This window comes from Heteronotia binoei, chromosome 13, assembly GCF_032191835.1.
Source record: "Heteronotia binoei isolate CCM8104 ecotype False Entrance Well chromosome 13, APGP_CSIRO_Hbin_v1, whole genome shotgun sequence".
NCBI classification, from domain to species: Eukaryota; Metazoa; Chordata; class Lepidosauria; order Squamata; family Gekkonidae; genus Heteronotia; species Heteronotia binoei.
Genome location: NC_083235.1, coordinates 22,816,498 through 22,833,930, shown reverse-complemented (window position 1 = coordinate 22,833,930; position 17,433 = coordinate 22,816,498). Strand labels below are relative to the sequence as shown.

The window sequence follows — 17,433 nt, the reverse complement described above, 5'->3', positions numbered from 1 at the left end:
AGGTGTCATATACCACCTGTATTGCATTTTCAAACAGTTTTCTTTTATATTATTACATGTCGATATTTTCATAGAGTTCTTCCTTAGGTATTCCCATGTCTCCACTGAAATTTCTTTATTCATATTTATTGCCCATTTAATCATTTGAGATTTTACTACTTCATCTTCTGTAGACCATTTCAATAACAATTTATACATCTTTGCAATCAACTTTTCATCTTCCCCTAATAGCACTTTTTCCATTTCTGTCTGATCTTGCCTTATACCTGTAGTCCTGATATCTTTATCCACTAAACTTTTAATTTGTAGCACCTGGAACCAATTAAATTTGTCTTGCAGTTCTTCCTCCACTTTTAATTCTACTTTGCCACCCTTAATTTTTAGCAATTGTTTGTATGTAGCCCATTTGTCTTCCTGTGAGTCAGAAATCCATTTTATAACTTCCATTGGTACAATCCAGAGTGGTTTCCTCTCATCACCATATTTAAAATATTTTTTCCAAGTATTCAACAAACTTCTTCTTATAAAATGATGCTGGAAAAAACCATCCATCTTCTCCTTCCCATAATACAAATATGCATGCCAACCAAATAGATTTCAATGACCTTCTAACGCCAATAACTTCTGGTTGGATAAAGTTATCCAGTCCTTGAGCCATACTAAACATACTGCTTCATGATATAATTTAAGATCCGGCAGTTGAAAGCCTCCTCATTCTTTTGCATCAATTAGTATTTTCCTTTTGATTCTTGTTTTTTTCCCTGCCCATACAAATTCAGAAATCTTTTTTTGCCATCTATTGAATTGTTTAACATTTTCCAATTGGAATTGTTTGAAAGAGGAACAACATTCCTGGTAAGAGATTCATTTTCACAGCAGCTATCCTGCCCCAAAGAGACCAGTTTATTCCATTTCAACATATCGGCTTCAATTTTACGCCAAAGTTTATCATAGTTATTTTTAAACAGATCTATATTTTTCATCGTGATCTCTACACCCAAATATCTTACTTTTGAGGTGATTTCACATCCAGTTGCATTTTGAAGTTCTTTCTGTTTGCACAATAATACATTTTTACTTAAAATTTGTGATTTTTCTTTATTTATGTAAAACCCAGCAAGGTCACCATATTCTCTAATTTTTTCCAATAACAATGGTAATACTTGTATTGGATTTTCAGTAATAAACATCATTTCATCTGCAAAGGCTCTATATTTATAATTCCATCCTTTCAACTTTAGCCCCTCTATTTCCTTATCTTCTGTTATTTGCAACAACAAAATCTCTAGAGTCATTACAAATAGCAATGGGGATAAAGGGCAACCTTGTCTTGTACCTTTGCTGACAAACATTTGCTCCGTTAAATCTGAATTAACACATAGCTTAGCTCGCTGTTCAGTATATTTCGTTTTCCCATTCTTATAAAGTCTTTTCCCAACTCTACTTTTTCCATCACAGCAAACAAAAAGTCCCAGTTAAGATTGTCAAAGGCTTTCTCTGCATCAGCAAAAAGGAGTTCCACTTCTTTTTCCGGATGTTTTTCATAATACTGTACAATGTCCACCACTATTCTGATATTGTCTCTAATTTGCCTCTTCGGGAGAAAGCTTGCTTGCTCCTCACAGATAAACCTATGCAGGTATTGTTTTAGCCTTTCTGCCAAAATTTTTGCAAAGATTTTGTACTCATTGTTAAGCAATGAAATCGGTCTATAATTTTTCACATTTGTAGCATCTCTGTCTTCTTTTGGTAACAATGAAATAACTACTTCTTTCCAAGTATTTGGCACTTGCCCATCCAAACGGATATTATTCATCAATTTTTGGAGCATTGGAACTAATATATTTATAAGAACTTTGTAAAATTTTATTGAAAAGTCATCCGGTCCTGCTGCTTTCCCTATTTTCATTGAACTGATTGCAGCTTCTATTTCACTTTTTTCAATTGGATCATTCAATGTTTCTTTCATCATTTCTGTTGTTGGATTTACCTTCACATTTTGTAAATAAGCTTCTATTCTTTCTTTATCAACTCGCTGGCCTTTAAACAAGTTAGCATAGTACTTGTAGAATTCCGTTTTAATGCCCTCCCGGTCTACAATTTCTTTGCCACTGGTTTTAATCTTGTTTATGTATTTATTTTCCCTTCTTTTCTTCATTTCGCACACCAAATACTTTCCAGGTTTGTTTGCCCCTTCAAAAGATTTTTGTTGGAGTCTTTTCAAATTCCACTCCACCTCTTTATTCAGTAAATGACTTAACTGACTCTGTAAAATTGTAATTTCTTGCAAAATTTTCTTTTCCCCCAGTCTCTTTCTTAATTCAATTTCTTTTTTCTTATTTCCTTTTGTAAGTACAACAATTGCTTTTCATTTGCCCTTCTGTCCTTGTTATTCAATGTAATTAATGTTCCTCTCATCACAGCCTTATAGGCATGCCAAACCGTTTAAAATTGTACCTCTTGGTTGTCATTTATTTGGAAAAAAGCTTTAGTTTCTTTTTTTAGAGATGCCACTACCTCCACTTTCTATAATAAGTCATCATTTATTCTCCACCTCCTCTCTTTTTTCCTCCCTTTAGCCAACCACATCAACGGGTTATGGTCTGCACTTATTTTCAGAAGAATCTCTACTTTTTTTGTGATCAACCCCAACTCTTTTGTAGCCAATAAAAAAATCAATCCTAGAAAAGGTATTATGTCTGGCTGAAAAAAAAGTATAGTCTCGTACCCTGGGGTTGAATTTTCTCCACACATCTTCTAAGCTCTCTTGTTTGATTAGTTCAAAAAATGCTTTAAGTAGTTTCCCATCTGCATTTCCCCCCCCAGATCTATCTAAGGAGTTCTGGATAGTTCCATTAAAGTCACCCATAAGCATTATCTGATCGTATGTTACTTGATCCAGTAGTTTCATAATATCATTGAAAAAAGTCACTCTTAGCCCCATTAGGAGCATAAAGTCCTAACAACAGAGTCTTTTTGCCATACATAAAAACTTTTACTGCCAAATATCTACCTTCATTATCTTTAAAAATCAGTTTTGGCTCCAGCTCCTTCTTTATGTAAAAAATCACTCCCCTTTTTTTTTCTTTAGCCAATGAACCAAATTCTTCCCCTAAAAATTTGTTACATAAAAATTTGTAATCCAATTGTCTAATGTGTACTTCTTGTAAACAAATTATATTACATTTTTGTTTTGTAATCCAATAAATGTCGCTCTTTGTTTCTGCGGCGAATTTAGGCCATTAACATTCCAAGAAATTAATTTGTAATCCATAATGATTCTTCAATTAAGCTGTGTCCCCAAAATCCTTATTGTCCACCAAAAACCCCTCCATGCCTTGAATATTATAGAATACTTCAGCCCTTTATACTCAAAAGTAAGTCCGGCTGGTAAAATCCATCTATATCTTGTACCTTTTGCCCCTAATTTATCCATCAAAGGTTTAAATTGTCTTCTGTCACTGATGACCTTCCTTGGTAGTTCCTTCATTATTCTGACTCTGCTCTCCTCCACCACCAATTCTTTTGCAAATTGTTGGCTCAAGATCCTTCCCACTATATCTCTAGTAGTAAATTTAATTACTGTGTCTCTTGGCAATTTATGCCTTCTGGCAAACTCTGAATTGACCCTGTACACGTAATCACATTGATCTTCAGTCTTCTCTGGATCTTCACCCAAATATTCAGCAATAATAGTCATGATATATTTCTTTAAGTCCTCTTGATTGTTTTCTGGCACCCCCCTCAGACGTACAAAGTTCTCCATCAGCTTACAGTCTTGTAGTAGAACTTTTTCCTGAATCTTCTTTATTGTAATATCTTGATTTGTAACTCTATTTTCCACCTCTTGCATCTTCTGTGTTGCTGCTTGTGACTCCTTCCTCAGATCTTCAATTTCTTTCTTGATCTTTTTCTTTACAGCTTCAGCACTGGAATTTATTTCTTTTGTTAGTTCCTTAGTTATCTCTTTCGTTATTTCTTTAGTCTCTTTAGTCAACTTTTTCTCACTTGTAGTTATCAAATCTTTCATTGCCTTTGTTAATCTGGCCTCCATAGCATCCAGCTGTTCTTGGGCAATCTTAGACATTTTGCCCTCTACTGAGCCAGCTCTTCCACACGTTCTTAGTTCGTATTTTGGATCAGACATCAGTCTTCCCATAGCATATAATAGACCCCAAGCTGACCTCACCAAACTACAAACCGATAACAGGGTTTAATAGATTAGAGCATGCACTCTTCAGCAAGCCCAAAATCGCTGTCCTCAGAACTTCCTGGACCAGGATATTAATATTTAAAGTTTTGTAAACATTCAAAATGGCGGCCACAACTTTTTCAGGCCCCAACTCTATGATTTTTTAGGCTAGAGTAGGCCTGGAGGTCTAGGATGTGTCCCTCTTCTCCCAGCGCTGTTTCCTGACTCTCTGGAAATGAAGTCCCGTTCCCCTCTCGCGATAGTTTGATTGTCACTTCCTGTTTCCCAGTTGCAAGCCAAGGCTTTGTTATGACGGGGGATTTTTTTTGCAGAAGCCACAAAGGTAAACAAATCTTGGTTTTTTTAAATTTTACAGCGCCTATTAAAGTCCCAAAGCCACGATTTCACCCCCAGCCTCTGTAACACAGCTTTACTTCTTTGCAAATAGTTCCAAATCTTTGTTTCTTTAGTTTAAAAACGTTCTTTTAGTCCCAGAATGAAAGATAAGAATTGTACCTTATCAAGTGTCCAAAACTTCCTTGCACCGATTGTTCCAATCTTCAGTATTCTATAGTCCATCAAAAGTTGGGGTTGGGTGAACTTATGTCAACTTAATTACTCCAAAAAGCCTTTGTAGACGTTGTTATGTGATTTTTCACGGGAGATTCTTCAAAGCTGAAAAGGAGCCCCAGCGGGACTCCTCGCCAGCCAAAGTTAAAGTCCTCAAAATCTTGCAAGCATGTCTTGGACTCTTCCCATAACTGGGAAGGCAGCAGGTGATAAAAACACCTTTTATGCCCAGAACAAAGGCGTTGGTCCACTCCACGAAAGGGAGATGCGTCAGTTCCCCATCTTTCCAACCCCGGAAGCCCTTTTAGTTCACTTCTTGAAGGTAGATTTCCAGGGGGGCTGCTGAGTAATTTTTTTTTCTGAAAAGGGGGCATTAGGCCAAATAAGTTTGGGAACCTCTGCTTTAGATGGTGGGCTGTGGCATTGTACTCCACTGAGGTCCCTGTTCTCCCCAGGCTACATCCTCAAATCGCCAGGAGTTTCCCAACCTGGACCTAGCCACCCTCCTCATGCCCCCCGCCCCCACAAATTCCCTTCCAGTGGTGAGGAGGGATCTGGCCACTCTAAATTTAATGGTGCCAGTTTGGTATAGTGGTTAGGTGTGTGGACTCTGGGAGAACTAGGTTTGATTCCCCACTCCTCCACTTGCAGCCACTGGAATGGACTTGGGTGAGCCATAGCTCTCGTAGAGAGAGCTTTTGGGAGAGCTCACTCAGCCCCACCTACCCCATAGAGTGTCTGTTGTGGGGGAGGAAGGTAAAGGAGATTGTAAGCTTCTCTGAGACTGATTCAGAGAGAAAGGTGGGGTATACATCTATGGTCGTCTTCTTCTCACTTCTTTCCTATGCAGACTTAAGCCCTTCTAAGTCCATTGACTTGGACTGTAGATCAGCATGGTAAATACAGTAGATATCTTTCTGCCTTTATGTCCAGGGAATCCATTGCCTTCTACTACATCTCTAAAGGGTCGTTAGCCCTTTAGTCAATGCATGGATCACTTTTGCCAGGGACTGCTGCAAAAGTGTTCCTTTCGAAGAACATCTTCTTGTCCCTGTGCTGTGATAATAGACTAGAACAGTGCCTTTGTCAACAAAGGGATCGGTGCAGGAGCAAGCTTCCTAGGAAGGCAATAAATAGCATTTCTGACTTCCCTTTCCCCCTCCCAGTACCCTCACTTGCAGAACTGTGCCTTGGGCCTGTGTAACAAGTTCCTGGAAGAGATAGCCCAGCAGACTTCTTCATGTATCTTGGATACTTGCGCCGAACAGCGTAACCTGAGCGAACAGGTGAGAAGCCAAACCTTTTTTGGGGGGGGGGGGATGCTGGAGGGCAGACGTAGGAGGCATATTGAGAGTGGGAAGAGAAAGAGGGGGAGAGGGGCAGAACGTCTGGAAAGTTCAGTACGGTGCAGCCTATTAGAAATGCAAGTATTGCTGTTGCAGAAATTCTAGCATGCAAACAAGTAGAGGTGGGAATGGAGAGAATCGATCTTTCTGCCAGCCTCTTTCCCTGAACTGGCAGTTAAACTGAAGAATGGTTGGTTTGTCGTCATGACAAAGGGGTACCAGAGACTATAGCCCCCTTTAGATGATGGCAGATGTACAACAGTCCCCCCCCCCTCCCGAATTTGTTGACTCTCTGGGCATTTGGGGATTTTGAGTGGAAGGGGGCAGGTGCCACCTTAAAACGATTGTCCTGGGAGGCAAGACCAATCACAATATGTTTGGAGGTTCCTTGCCTAAGAGGGAGGCAACTGATTCTGAATGGGTGCTCCCGTCAGATGTTCATGTGATACCTCCTGAACTCTTCAGAAGTAGCTCCTGCTAAAGCGAGGAAAGAGATAGTCGCTTTGGGAAAGAGATAGTTGGTTGAAGAAGCGGCTGAGTGCCGGAAGACACAGCAGCAAGTGTAATGATGCCCCTGGGAGTCATTTTGGGGGTCACTGCCTTAAACTGTCCATGGCTGACTTGAATCACCTGCAAAGACAAATTACCTTGGCACAGTGCTCTCTGTTTATAGGCTCTGTTATCTAGATGAAACAAGCCAGTCTGGGGAGGGAGGGGAGGTATTAATGACTTATTGTTCCTTCTGCTCCTGTTCTTGTCTGCCCCCATCCCAGAAGCATGATATTTTATTTCTATTTATTTATTAGATTTTATATATATTCATTAGATTTTTTTTAAAAAATTGACGTTTCCTGCTTGCACAAGGCTCAGTGCAGTTTACAGCAATTTGGCTCAATTGCTTCTGCTCTTGCAAATGAAGTAGGGTAGGTCCCTGACATGTTTCTCCCCTGCTGCCATTGTCCTTTGGAACCCAGCCCGTCTCATTGGTCTGTCACTCACCACCCTTGCATCTTTGGTATTCGCCAGCTCTTGCCTAAGCACTGTGCTGCCACCATCAGCAAGGCCCGGAACAAGCGAGCCCGTAAAGCAGTGTCCAAGAAGGGAGAGCCGGAGAGGGACAAGCCGGGTGCAGAGAGCCACCGGAAGGACCGCAGCTTGGTCACCAAGTAAGGCCCCTGGAGTGTATTTTGGCTAAGATGATTTATATCCTGCTTTTCTTCCCAATGAGCACTCAAAGTGGCTTGTGAAGAAACTCTGATTGGCAAGAGCTGCAACAGGCCCCGCCCACTTTCTAAAAACGGTATCAGAAAAGGCATTGGTGAGTACCTTGATTCCCCCTTTCCCCTGGCACCATGTTACAGTCACCTGCCACCATGCTGGCTCTTGCAACCCTAATATAACAACGGTAATATCCTTTGGGATAATAATACAATATTTTCAATTTTCTTACATTTCAAGGATAATGCCCCCCCCCCCCCCCCCCATGTCTTTGCAGACTACCCAAAGCTTCTAGGACAGAGTAGGGTCAAACAATGAAAAAAGCAGAAGACATTTAACGACGATTGTGGTGCTACATGAACCAAGGGTATTGATGCCATAGGGTTGCCAGTCTCCAAGCTGTGGCAGAAGTGCCAGAATGGCAACTGGTCTTCAGGCTATGGAGATCAGTTCCGATGGGTGGCTACTTTGGAAGAAGGGTTGCCAACCTCCAGATGGCACCTGAAGATCTCCTGCTATTACAATTGATCTCTAGACAATCAAGGTCGGTTCCCCTGGAAAAAATAGCTGATTTGGAGGATGGACTGTGTGGCATTATACCCCACTGAAGTCTCTCCCCAAACTCTGCCTTCCCCAGGCTCCACCCCCAAAATCTCCAGGTATTTCTTAACCCGGACTGGCAACTCTAACAGAGAATATCACTGCTTCTCTGGATTTAACAGGCTTTTGCTTGGTCCACTCTGCCTGCAGTGCTGTCCTTTATCCCGCCGCACTCGGCAGTTGCTATCAGTGGCTTCCTGACCATTAACCTTTTCTTTGCCCAGTCTGGACAAACTGCACCTGATGCTGACTGAGCTCTGTTGGACCCTGAACTATGTGCCGAGTTTCCTGGTCTTCGAGCACACAGTGACCCCAGCGGAGTACCTCAGCAGCCAGCTGGAGACGCGTCTCTGCAGGTACAGGAAGTCCAGGATGTGTCAAGAAGTAACAGTGGTTCTGACCTGAAGCCACAAGCAGTGCTCCAAATGATTCATTCATTAGTTCGTTCGTTCATTCATTCATATTAAATATTTGTACGCTTGCCTTTCTCCTGAGTGATGTGGGTAACAGGCACAGAATAAACTCTGATCAGTTTTAGAGATAAAAACAATAATATTTTAAAACAATGCGTTATAAACAATGCTCCCTCTAAGCTATGAAGTCTTGTGAGCAAAAATCCTACTTTATGAGCTGCTGACATTAAAGTTGTGAGTGAGTGATTTGGCTACTACAAAAATTATTGTGCTCTGGGGCCATCCTTCCTGAGCTTGGACTAAAAGGTGTGAGCTGGAGGCTAAAAAGCTGTGAGCGCACACTAACTGTAGCTTAGAGGGAACACTGGTTATAAATATATTGTTATAATACAGGGGTGGCTAAACTTGTTTAATGAAAGAGCCACATAGATTAAATGTCAGGTGTCTGAGTGCCACAAGACAGGAATGTCAGATGTCTGAGAGCCGGAAGGTAGGCAGGAAGGCAAATAGATTGGAAGGGAGGGAAAGGTGGAAAGAAAGCAACTTCAACTTTAAATGCATTCCCCAAGCCACCGGCTGGCTTATGTTGGAGAAATGATTTGAAGAGACAGATGCCTTCTCCAAGCTGGCCAACAGGGTAGTGGGGATTTCAAGAGCCACACAATATGTCTGAAAGAGCCACATGTGGCGCCTGTGACACAGTTTGGCCACCCCTGCTTTAATATCTGGCTTAGTCATGTGGGGTGGGCAGGAAGAACTGTGTATAGGAGAGAGAAAATGGAACATCGCAGCTGCCAAGAATTCACTCCCATCTTTATTTAAGTGCTTGTAGGTCTTACTTAATGTGTTAAAGGGCAGGCAGTTACCCACCTGCTGGTGTTACCACCTGTCCTATCTTGTCCTGATCCTTGTAATGGCTAAGTGCTTATGTCCCAGCGATGACACCTTTTCCAGGTCTCCTTTCAAAAACCTTAAATCTGAGCTCTCTCTCTCTTACTTTGCCATGTTTGTTAAAAGGCCTCTGTTCTCCTGTAGCAACAGTTTTAGAAAGGTCAAGGATCCAAGAGCTGAAACTGCAGGATCATCGCAAATCAATATTTTATGCATTAAATCATCTTGAAGAGGATCCGAGCCCCCACTTTAAGGGCAGGCTAAATTGCAAAGCACTTCAACAGCTGAAGTGCTTCGGCTTTATTCTCATCAGCTCAATCCTTGGATGCCTAAATGTCAGGAGAGATTAATTTCCAGGGCAGGCAGTTGTGTTCAGCGGCTTGCTGGGCTCCTTTCATCTTGATGTTTCTGTGATTTTGTTATTATTTAGAAAAAATGCCAAGGAAGTTGGAACCAGCTGACACAAAAGTGGAGTCATGAGGTCGTATTTCAGAATCAGGAGGGCATCTGCCCAGGGGCCAAACTTGACCTGACTTTATTGTTTGCCCCTGTTGGGGGGCTGCGGGCAAGACGTGGGGATTAGTTTCCAGCAACTGAGAGAGTGAGGGGAATAAGAGTTGGAAATTACCTTTAAATGATGCAGTATAACACAGCTGGGGAACTGTTTTTTTTTTCTTTGGGGTGAATGCTGATAGAATCATAGAATCACAGAGTTGGAAGGGACCTCCAGGGTCATCTAGTCCAACCCCCTGCAGAATGCAGGAAACCCACAAATACCTACCCCAAATTCACAGGATCTTCATTGCTGTCAGATGGCCATCTAGCCTCTGTTTAAAAACCTCCAAGGAAGGAGAGCCCACCACCTCCTGAGGAAGCCTGTTCCACTGAGAAACCACTCTAACAGTTACGAAGTTCTTCCTAATGTTGAGCCGGAAACTCTTTTGATTTAATTTCAACCCACTGGTTCTGGTCCTGCCTTCCGGGGCCACAGAAAATCCCATACCATCCTCTAGATGACAGCCCTTCACGTACTTGAAGATGGTGATCATATCACCTCTCAGCCACCCCCTCTCCAGGCTAAACATCCCCAGCTCCTTCAACCTTTCCTCATAGGACTTGGTCTCCAGACCCCTCACCATCTTCGTCACCCTCCTCTGGACCCGTTGCAGCTTGTCTATATCCTTTAAATGTGGTGCCCAAAACTGAACACAATACTCCAGGTGAGGTCTTACCAGAACAGGTAGATCATGATAGATACATGTTGAATTGGGAAATTGACAGGAGCTGCCGTTCAGATGTATACCCTCCAGCATCTACTTCTTTTCTCCTCCAGGGCCCTGGTGCGACTGGCGCAGGCAAGCCCAGGTTCTACAGAGTTAGCGCGCCCCTCCGAAGTGTTGGCAGGCGTACAAGCATATGCAACATTCCTGGTCTCCCTGATGCATCGCTTGGGACTGGACACCGGGCGCCTGCTCCGTAACGTGCTTCTGCAACAGACCCAGCCCCTGGATGCTGCTGGTGAACAGACCCTCACCACGCTCTATACAAATTGGTATGTGTCAAGGCATGGTTGATAGAAGGGGGGGGAAATGGCAAGGGTTATTGCAGGGGTCCTCAGTGTGGTACCTGTGAGAGCCATGGTGTCCACCAGCATCTTTCCTGGTGCCCAGCCCACCAAGTGTCTTTAGAAAATTGGTGGGGCTTTTGCTGAGCAAGGTTTCTGATTGGCCATTGGAGATTTGATTGGCTGTGTGAATTTTTTTTTTTTAAGATCTTACTGGAAGGTAAGCTGCAGCAGCCATTTTGCAGCTGACTTCACTTCCTGTGGCTGCCATTTTGTGACTGTGCCCACCATCATGCATCAGACTTCCAAAGGTGCCTACAGGATCAAAAACGTTGGGGACCCTTGGTTTATAGGGACAGTTTTCTGTGACCATGGGAAGGAATATGTGACCTCAGGTTCCACCTCACTACCTCTTCTAAACACTAAAGGTCAGCCCTCATGGCATTAGAGAGTTTTTCTGAGTAAGTGCAGAGTGCTTTCCCCCAGCCAAGGAGCAGTTACAGACATAAATCTAGATAGTTGCAGATGGGTAGCCATGTTGGTTGGTAGAAGAACAAGATCTGAGTCCAGTAGTCCCTTAAACCAGTTTGCAAGACCTGAGCAAGGCTGTTAAAGACAGAATGACTGGGAGATCATTAACTCATAGGGTCACCATAAGGCAGAAGCGACTTGAGGGCAGTTAACACACAAGCACACACAAAGACCAACAGGGGCAAGACTGCAGATTTATACCCCACTCTTCTCTCTGGATTGGAAACTCAGAGTGGCTTACAATCTTCTTTATCTTCTCCCCCCACAACAGACACCCTGTGAGGTGGGTGGGACTGAGAGGGCTCTCACAGCAGCTGCCCTTTCAAGGACCCAAGGCCATTCCAGCAGGTGCAGGTGGAGAAGTGGGGAATCAAACCTGGTTCTGCCAGATACGAGTCCACACACTTAACCACTACACCAAACTGGCAAGGGAAAGAAGAGGAGGTGTCAACAAGAAAGCCTTCCCAGAAAAACTTGAGCCCAGAAGACGGGTGTCACAGCTACCAACATGTGTACATGCATTTTTTTTATTACTTACATGTACAATGGTTTGTGTTTCGTACAAGACATTTGTGCTGTAAAACTCAGGCCTCTGCTTCCTATGATTCCAGATGTAGGATTGCAAGATTTGAGTCCACTGGGGAGAAAGGTGGGGTACAGATGTTTTAAATAAATTTTTTTAATGTGGACAGGCGGAAGCTGGAAATGTTCAGGGCAGCATACATTTTATCCTTTTCTGTCTCTCTTCCCAGGTATTTGGAGTCACTCCTACGCCAAGCAAGCATGGGTAGCATTGTCTTCTCCCCCGGCATGCGTGCTTTTGTCAATTTGCCCAAAGAGGGAGAGCCGACCTTCAGTGCAGAAGAGTACTCTGATGTCTCTGGTAGATATTGCTCTTGCTCAAGGATCTCTTGACTTGGAATCACACCCATCATCAAGCCAATGAGCAGATATATTCCCCCAAGAGGTTCTTGGGCCTTGCTGTCCCATGGAAGGGTGTGGAATCCATGTGGGCTGAAATGAATTCTGAGTTCTCAGGTTGTAGCAGGTGATGAAATTCAGCAAGGCAGTGTATAGTAGAGGGGTGAAAGGAAGGCAAGATGATAGCTGAGGCTTGGGAAGTCAAGTCAGGCGGAGAGGCGTCCCGTAGTTTTGCCTGGCTGGTGATGGTCTCCAGAAAAATATTCAGGATTGGGATTTGACATATCCTTTAAAAGAAAGATCCCCAATCTGGTGCCCGTGGGGATACTTTTCCTGGTGCCTGCTAGGTGGGCCAGGGTTATATGGGGCTTTTGCCCAGAAGGTCTTCTGGTTGGCCACTAGAGATCTGATTGGCTATGCAGAGGCGTTGCTATGGCAGCAGCTGCCGCCATAAACACAAGGATCTTTGCTGCGTGACTGAAGGAAAACTATGGCAGCCATTTTGTGTCTGGCTCCACTTCTTGCAGTACCCTTTTTGTGGCTGTACTCACCACCTTGTGTCAGAATTCCAAAGGTACCTGCAGGATCAAAAAAGTTTGGGGACCCCTGCTTTAAAAAGAAAGGAAATTACATATATGAGTCTTGGTCAGACAGAAGTCTGAGGGTATGTTTTCAGTCAGTCAGAGCAGAGAGCCCAAGTACTTCTGCTGGAGGCAAAGAAATGCGGCCCAGATCAAAGGACAATTCATGCCTTTCTGTTCATTCAGTGATCTGAGATTTCTGCTTCCATAATCAAAGGGAAGAGCCAGAACTTGACTTAACACAGCAGTGTCTTACAGTACTGGAAAGAGGGCCAACTGATGGCTGCTTTTCCCCCTATGCAGAGATGCGTGCCTTAGCCGGACTCCTCGGGCCCTATGGGATGAAGTTCCTCAGCGATAACCTCATGTGGCATATCACCTCACAAATGGTGGAGCTAAAGGTAAAAAGAGTTGCTTTCTGGTGGATCATCCTAGGCATGTGGCTTCCACCTTGTGGAATGGCCATCCTGAGGAGATCAGGGAAGCTCCCAGTCTCATAGAATCATTGAGCTGGAAGGGAACTCCAGGGTCATCTAATCCATGTCAAGAGTCACTCCATTTTGTTCCTCTTGTCATATGTATGCAATTATACGCTATGCTTGTGCTAGTTATGCTGCTTTGATGTAGGCCGTTGCTTGCTACTTATCTAAAGGGAGGATGGTATGTCTGGGAGCTGGTTAGTTGCTATGTAACCAAGGCTGAGGACTGGAGGAGATGCGACCCAGGAACTGATATCGACATCTGTGGTGATGAGAGTTTATTAAAAACCCTGGGTAAAACCCCCGCTTTAGCTTGGTAGGCTTTGGCTTGAATTATAACCGTCAGGGCAAAGGTTTATAAGTTGGAGGGACTGGCAGGAAGGTCAGTTCCAACGCGTGTGTATGCCCATGAAGCTGGAATAAAGATCTTGAACTCTACTTGTCTTTTCCTTGACTCTGGGTCTATCAGTTCAACCTCAACACTCTCCTGGCTTTCTGCAAACTATGCACAACAAAACTGTTCAAGAATGCTTTTGGTTCTTAAATGTCCCATTTCTGTAATTGTACTGGCTCACTATGTGTAATCCACTTCGAGTCCCTGTGAGAAAGGTGGACTATAAATAACATAAATAAATGTACTGAGATTAGCAGAACAGGACATGGGTGAGAATAAAGAAGGATTTCCCTTTTGTCCTTCCTGAATCTAATGAAGTCGTTGGGCACATAGACTGGGGACTGATGAAAGGAAAGCCGCCTTTACTCAACTAGTAATGAAATTGTGGAGGTCACTGCCAGTAGTTGTAGTGATGGCCATGAGCAGAGAAAGCCTTAAAAGAGGGATTCAACAGATTCATGGGTTATCAGTGGCTACTAGTTATCAGGAACCACCACATTCAGAGGTAGTAAACCTCTGTTTTTTTGTTTTGTTTTGTTTTAGCTGTCAAATCACAGCTGATGGGGTTTTCAAGGCAAGAGAAATTCAGAGGTGGTTTGCTATTGCCTGCTTCTGTGCAGTGATTCTGGATTTGAACTTTCATGGTGGTCTCTTGCTCAAACACTGACTAGGGAGGTGTTTTTTTTTAAACAAACCTTAATTTTAATTCACATTTAGGGCCAAACTGGGGCTCCCCATGGCTGTTTTAAGTCGGGCAAATGACATGGCGCGGTGGTGACTTAAACCCAGGGCCCAGCATGTTTGAAGAGTCACATTTAGACGGCTTTTTTTGTAGCAGGAACTCCTTTGCATATTAGGCCACACACCCCTGATGTTGCCAATCCTCCGAGAGCTTACAGGGCTCTTCTTACAGGGCCTACTGGAAGCTCCAGGAGGATTGGCTGCATCAGGGAGGTGTGGCCTAATATGCAAAGGGAGTTCCTGCTACAAAAAAAGCCTTGACTTTAGATAACCCCTGGGAGCTCTGGGATAACCCCACAGAACTCCCATGAAGTGTTTGGTAAGATGCTTAAAGCTTGCTGTAGTTTGACAAATTGTTGCTGGTGTGAACTGTCTTGTCGGGACTCCATCTCTATGCTACATTTTCAAAGTTTCTATGTATAATAATTACATTTCCCTCTTCTAGAAACTGGTGACTGAGAACATGGATGTCCTAGTTCAGATCCGCTCTAACTTCTACCAGGCAGAGCAGATGGCAGTGCTTCTGCCCCGTCTCACATGTAAGTACAATTATCCTACAGTCTTGTCGTGTATAGCTCTCCCCTCCAGTGGCCATTGGTGGCAGTGCCAGACTAAACCCTGTGGAGGCCCCTAGGCAGTCAAAATCTTGGGGGCCCCTCACAGATTATATCAGAGTCTGAGTGCCTGCCCCAACAGCCATGGCCCCCGCTGCAGCCGGCACCTTCTTAAAAGCCCTTTTTACTACGCTGCAGGAGAGAGGCAAACTTGGCGACAACGCCAACAGCAGTCGCACCTGGCAAGTCAGGCAAAGAGCAGCTCAGTTGCTGGCTGCTTGTGCAAGCTGGGAGGGCTGCAAGGGGGGGATGGGATGAAAAGTCAGCCCAGGGCCCCTAAAGGCATGGGGGCTCATAGGCCAGTGCCTATTTGGCCTAATTGTTAATCTGGCCTCTGATTGGTGGGGAGGAATGCAGGGCGAGTGATTTTACATCACATCTGAAGCAACAACTGGAGAAAGGAAAACTTTTGTTGCTGGAGAGCAACAAAGAGCTATTAAGCTGTTGCAGATACACAAGGAAGGATTGCAGCTTGGCATATGTTCATTAAACCACAGGAACAGGCCGTGCCATGAGAGTCCTAGATGTTGCTCTCCCCACAGAATGAAACAGTTCAGAAAGATGCTTTGGTAAAGCGATAGGGACGGTAGACTTTTACTATTGTTTCCTCTCTGTTGGTGTTGAGTATGCTCCTACTAAGTAATTTCTGCATCGTTTAACGTTTTATATTTAAATGCTGTTTTCAGCTCTGCTTCAGATTCCTGCTTGCTTTCAGATTCCTGCAGTTCAAACCTTATTGCACTGTTTATTGGATGTCCCATCCTGTTGATAGCGTTTGACTTACCCTGCGTAATCGGCCTTTAAGTCTTAGTGAAAAAGGTGAACAATAAATAGGACAAATAAAAGCACAACTACATTAAACATCATGAGTTGATATTCTTGCAGAAGTATGTTTACACCCATTCAGGTTTCTCCTCCCCTTCCCCCCCACCCCCAAATGATTCTTTAGGACAAACTTTGTGGCGCTTAAAGGATTAAAATTCATCAACCCTTTCTTCTCTCCAGCCATAGAAAATGTGTTGAAGAGGATGACCATCGTTGGGGAGATTCTCTGGTTCCGGTCTTTGGCTCAGGAGGGCCTTCAAGATGTGAGTAGTCGTGTATTTTGCGCATGAGTGCACAGTCACACTTATGCAGAGATCATACGCACTCCTTTCTGTGGCTTTCTTTTGGTGGTGCTGGATAGAAGATGATAGGCGCAGATTAACAGAGAGGTTGTTACAGCAAGCTTTCTGAAGCTGGTCAGATCCTGGGCAGGTGATAGAATCGCCAGGTACTCTCCGCAGGGATGGAATTTTAGCAGGTGCTCCTTTGCATATTAGGCCACACCCTGTGATGTAGCCAATCCTTCAAAAGCTTACAAAAAAGAGCCTTGTAAGCTCTTGGAGGATTAGCTACATCAGGCAGTGTGGCCTAATATGCAAAGGAGCTCCTGCTAGAATTCCACCCCTGCATCTGTGTCATCAGAGGGGGATGGGGTGTAGAATAGTTAGAGATTTGGACATGGAGCCTGGGGAGGACAGGGACCTCCGTGAGGTACAGTTCCTTAGAGTTCACCTTCCAAAGCATCCATTTTCTCCAGGGGAACTGACCTCTGTAGTCTAGAGATGAACTGTAATTCCAGGGGATCCCCAGGTCCCACCTGGAGGCTGGCATCCCTGGCAGGAGACTTACTGGAATCTGTGGATGAGTTCCATGTCAGAAAGGCAGGATATAAATGTAATAAAATGGAGGCAATGGAATGGGCAGGTTATACAGCATTATGACATATCTCTTGTATTGTGACTTCTGTAGGTCTTCACCAATCACTGCCCTTTTCTGATGGGCCCCATTGAATGCCTGAAGGAATTTGTTACCGCAGATTTGGATATAAAGGTAAAATTCAGTACATCTTTGCTGTTATGAAAACTGCCAGGATAACAATTTAGAATATAACTTGTTGTCTTCTCAGGTTTCTTAGTTCTGGTGATTTCTCTGCATAGAGAAACAAATGCAGCAGCTATGAACAGGTTTTCGAAACCTGACCATACCCAGTTAAGGTTCATGTTGGATGGAATTGTTTAATTATAATGAGGTAGTTATTGTACAATAAGCTTCACTTTGACATTTTGAAACTTATGTGTAAAAACATCTGAAGACATCTGTGTTGTTGTTGTGTGTGTGTGTGTGTGTGTGTCACTGATTTCCCACTCATCTTATGCCACTCTCGTGTTCTCAGCGGGACTTTCTTCCGATTTCACACTATCTGCCCCAGGGGCTGCAGGTAACATCGGCATTTTCGCGCGGCAAACAGAAACTGGTTTTTAGAGGTTTCTGTTTGCTGTGTGAAAATGCCGATGCTAGCTGCAGCCCCAGGGCAGATAGTGGGAAATTGGAAG

General features: G+C 43.7%; 1 protein-coding gene across 1 annotated transcript in view; it reads left to right on the top strand.

Moving 5' to 3' along the window:
- The window catches only part of NCKAP1L (NCK associated protein 1 like), a 129,486-nt gene that overhangs the window by 56,784 nt on the left and 55,269 nt on the right, over positions 1–17,433 (top strand). The window contains exons 18-26 of the mRNA XM_060252162.1: positions 5,929–6,048; positions 7,135–7,274; positions 8,151–8,282; positions 10,564–10,782; positions 12,078–12,208; positions 13,131–13,228; positions 14,887–14,980; positions 16,061–16,143; positions 16,850–16,930. Coding sequence (XP_060108145.1) covers positions 5,929–6,048; positions 7,135–7,274; positions 8,151–8,282; positions 10,564–10,782; positions 12,078–12,208; positions 13,131–13,228; positions 14,887–14,980; positions 16,061–16,143; positions 16,850–16,930 — 1,098 coding nt within the window. The remainder of the gene's footprint in view (positions 1–5,928; positions 6,049–7,134; positions 7,275–8,150; positions 8,283–10,563; positions 10,783–12,077; positions 12,209–13,130; positions 13,229–14,886; positions 14,981–16,060; positions 16,144–16,849; positions 16,931–17,433) is intronic.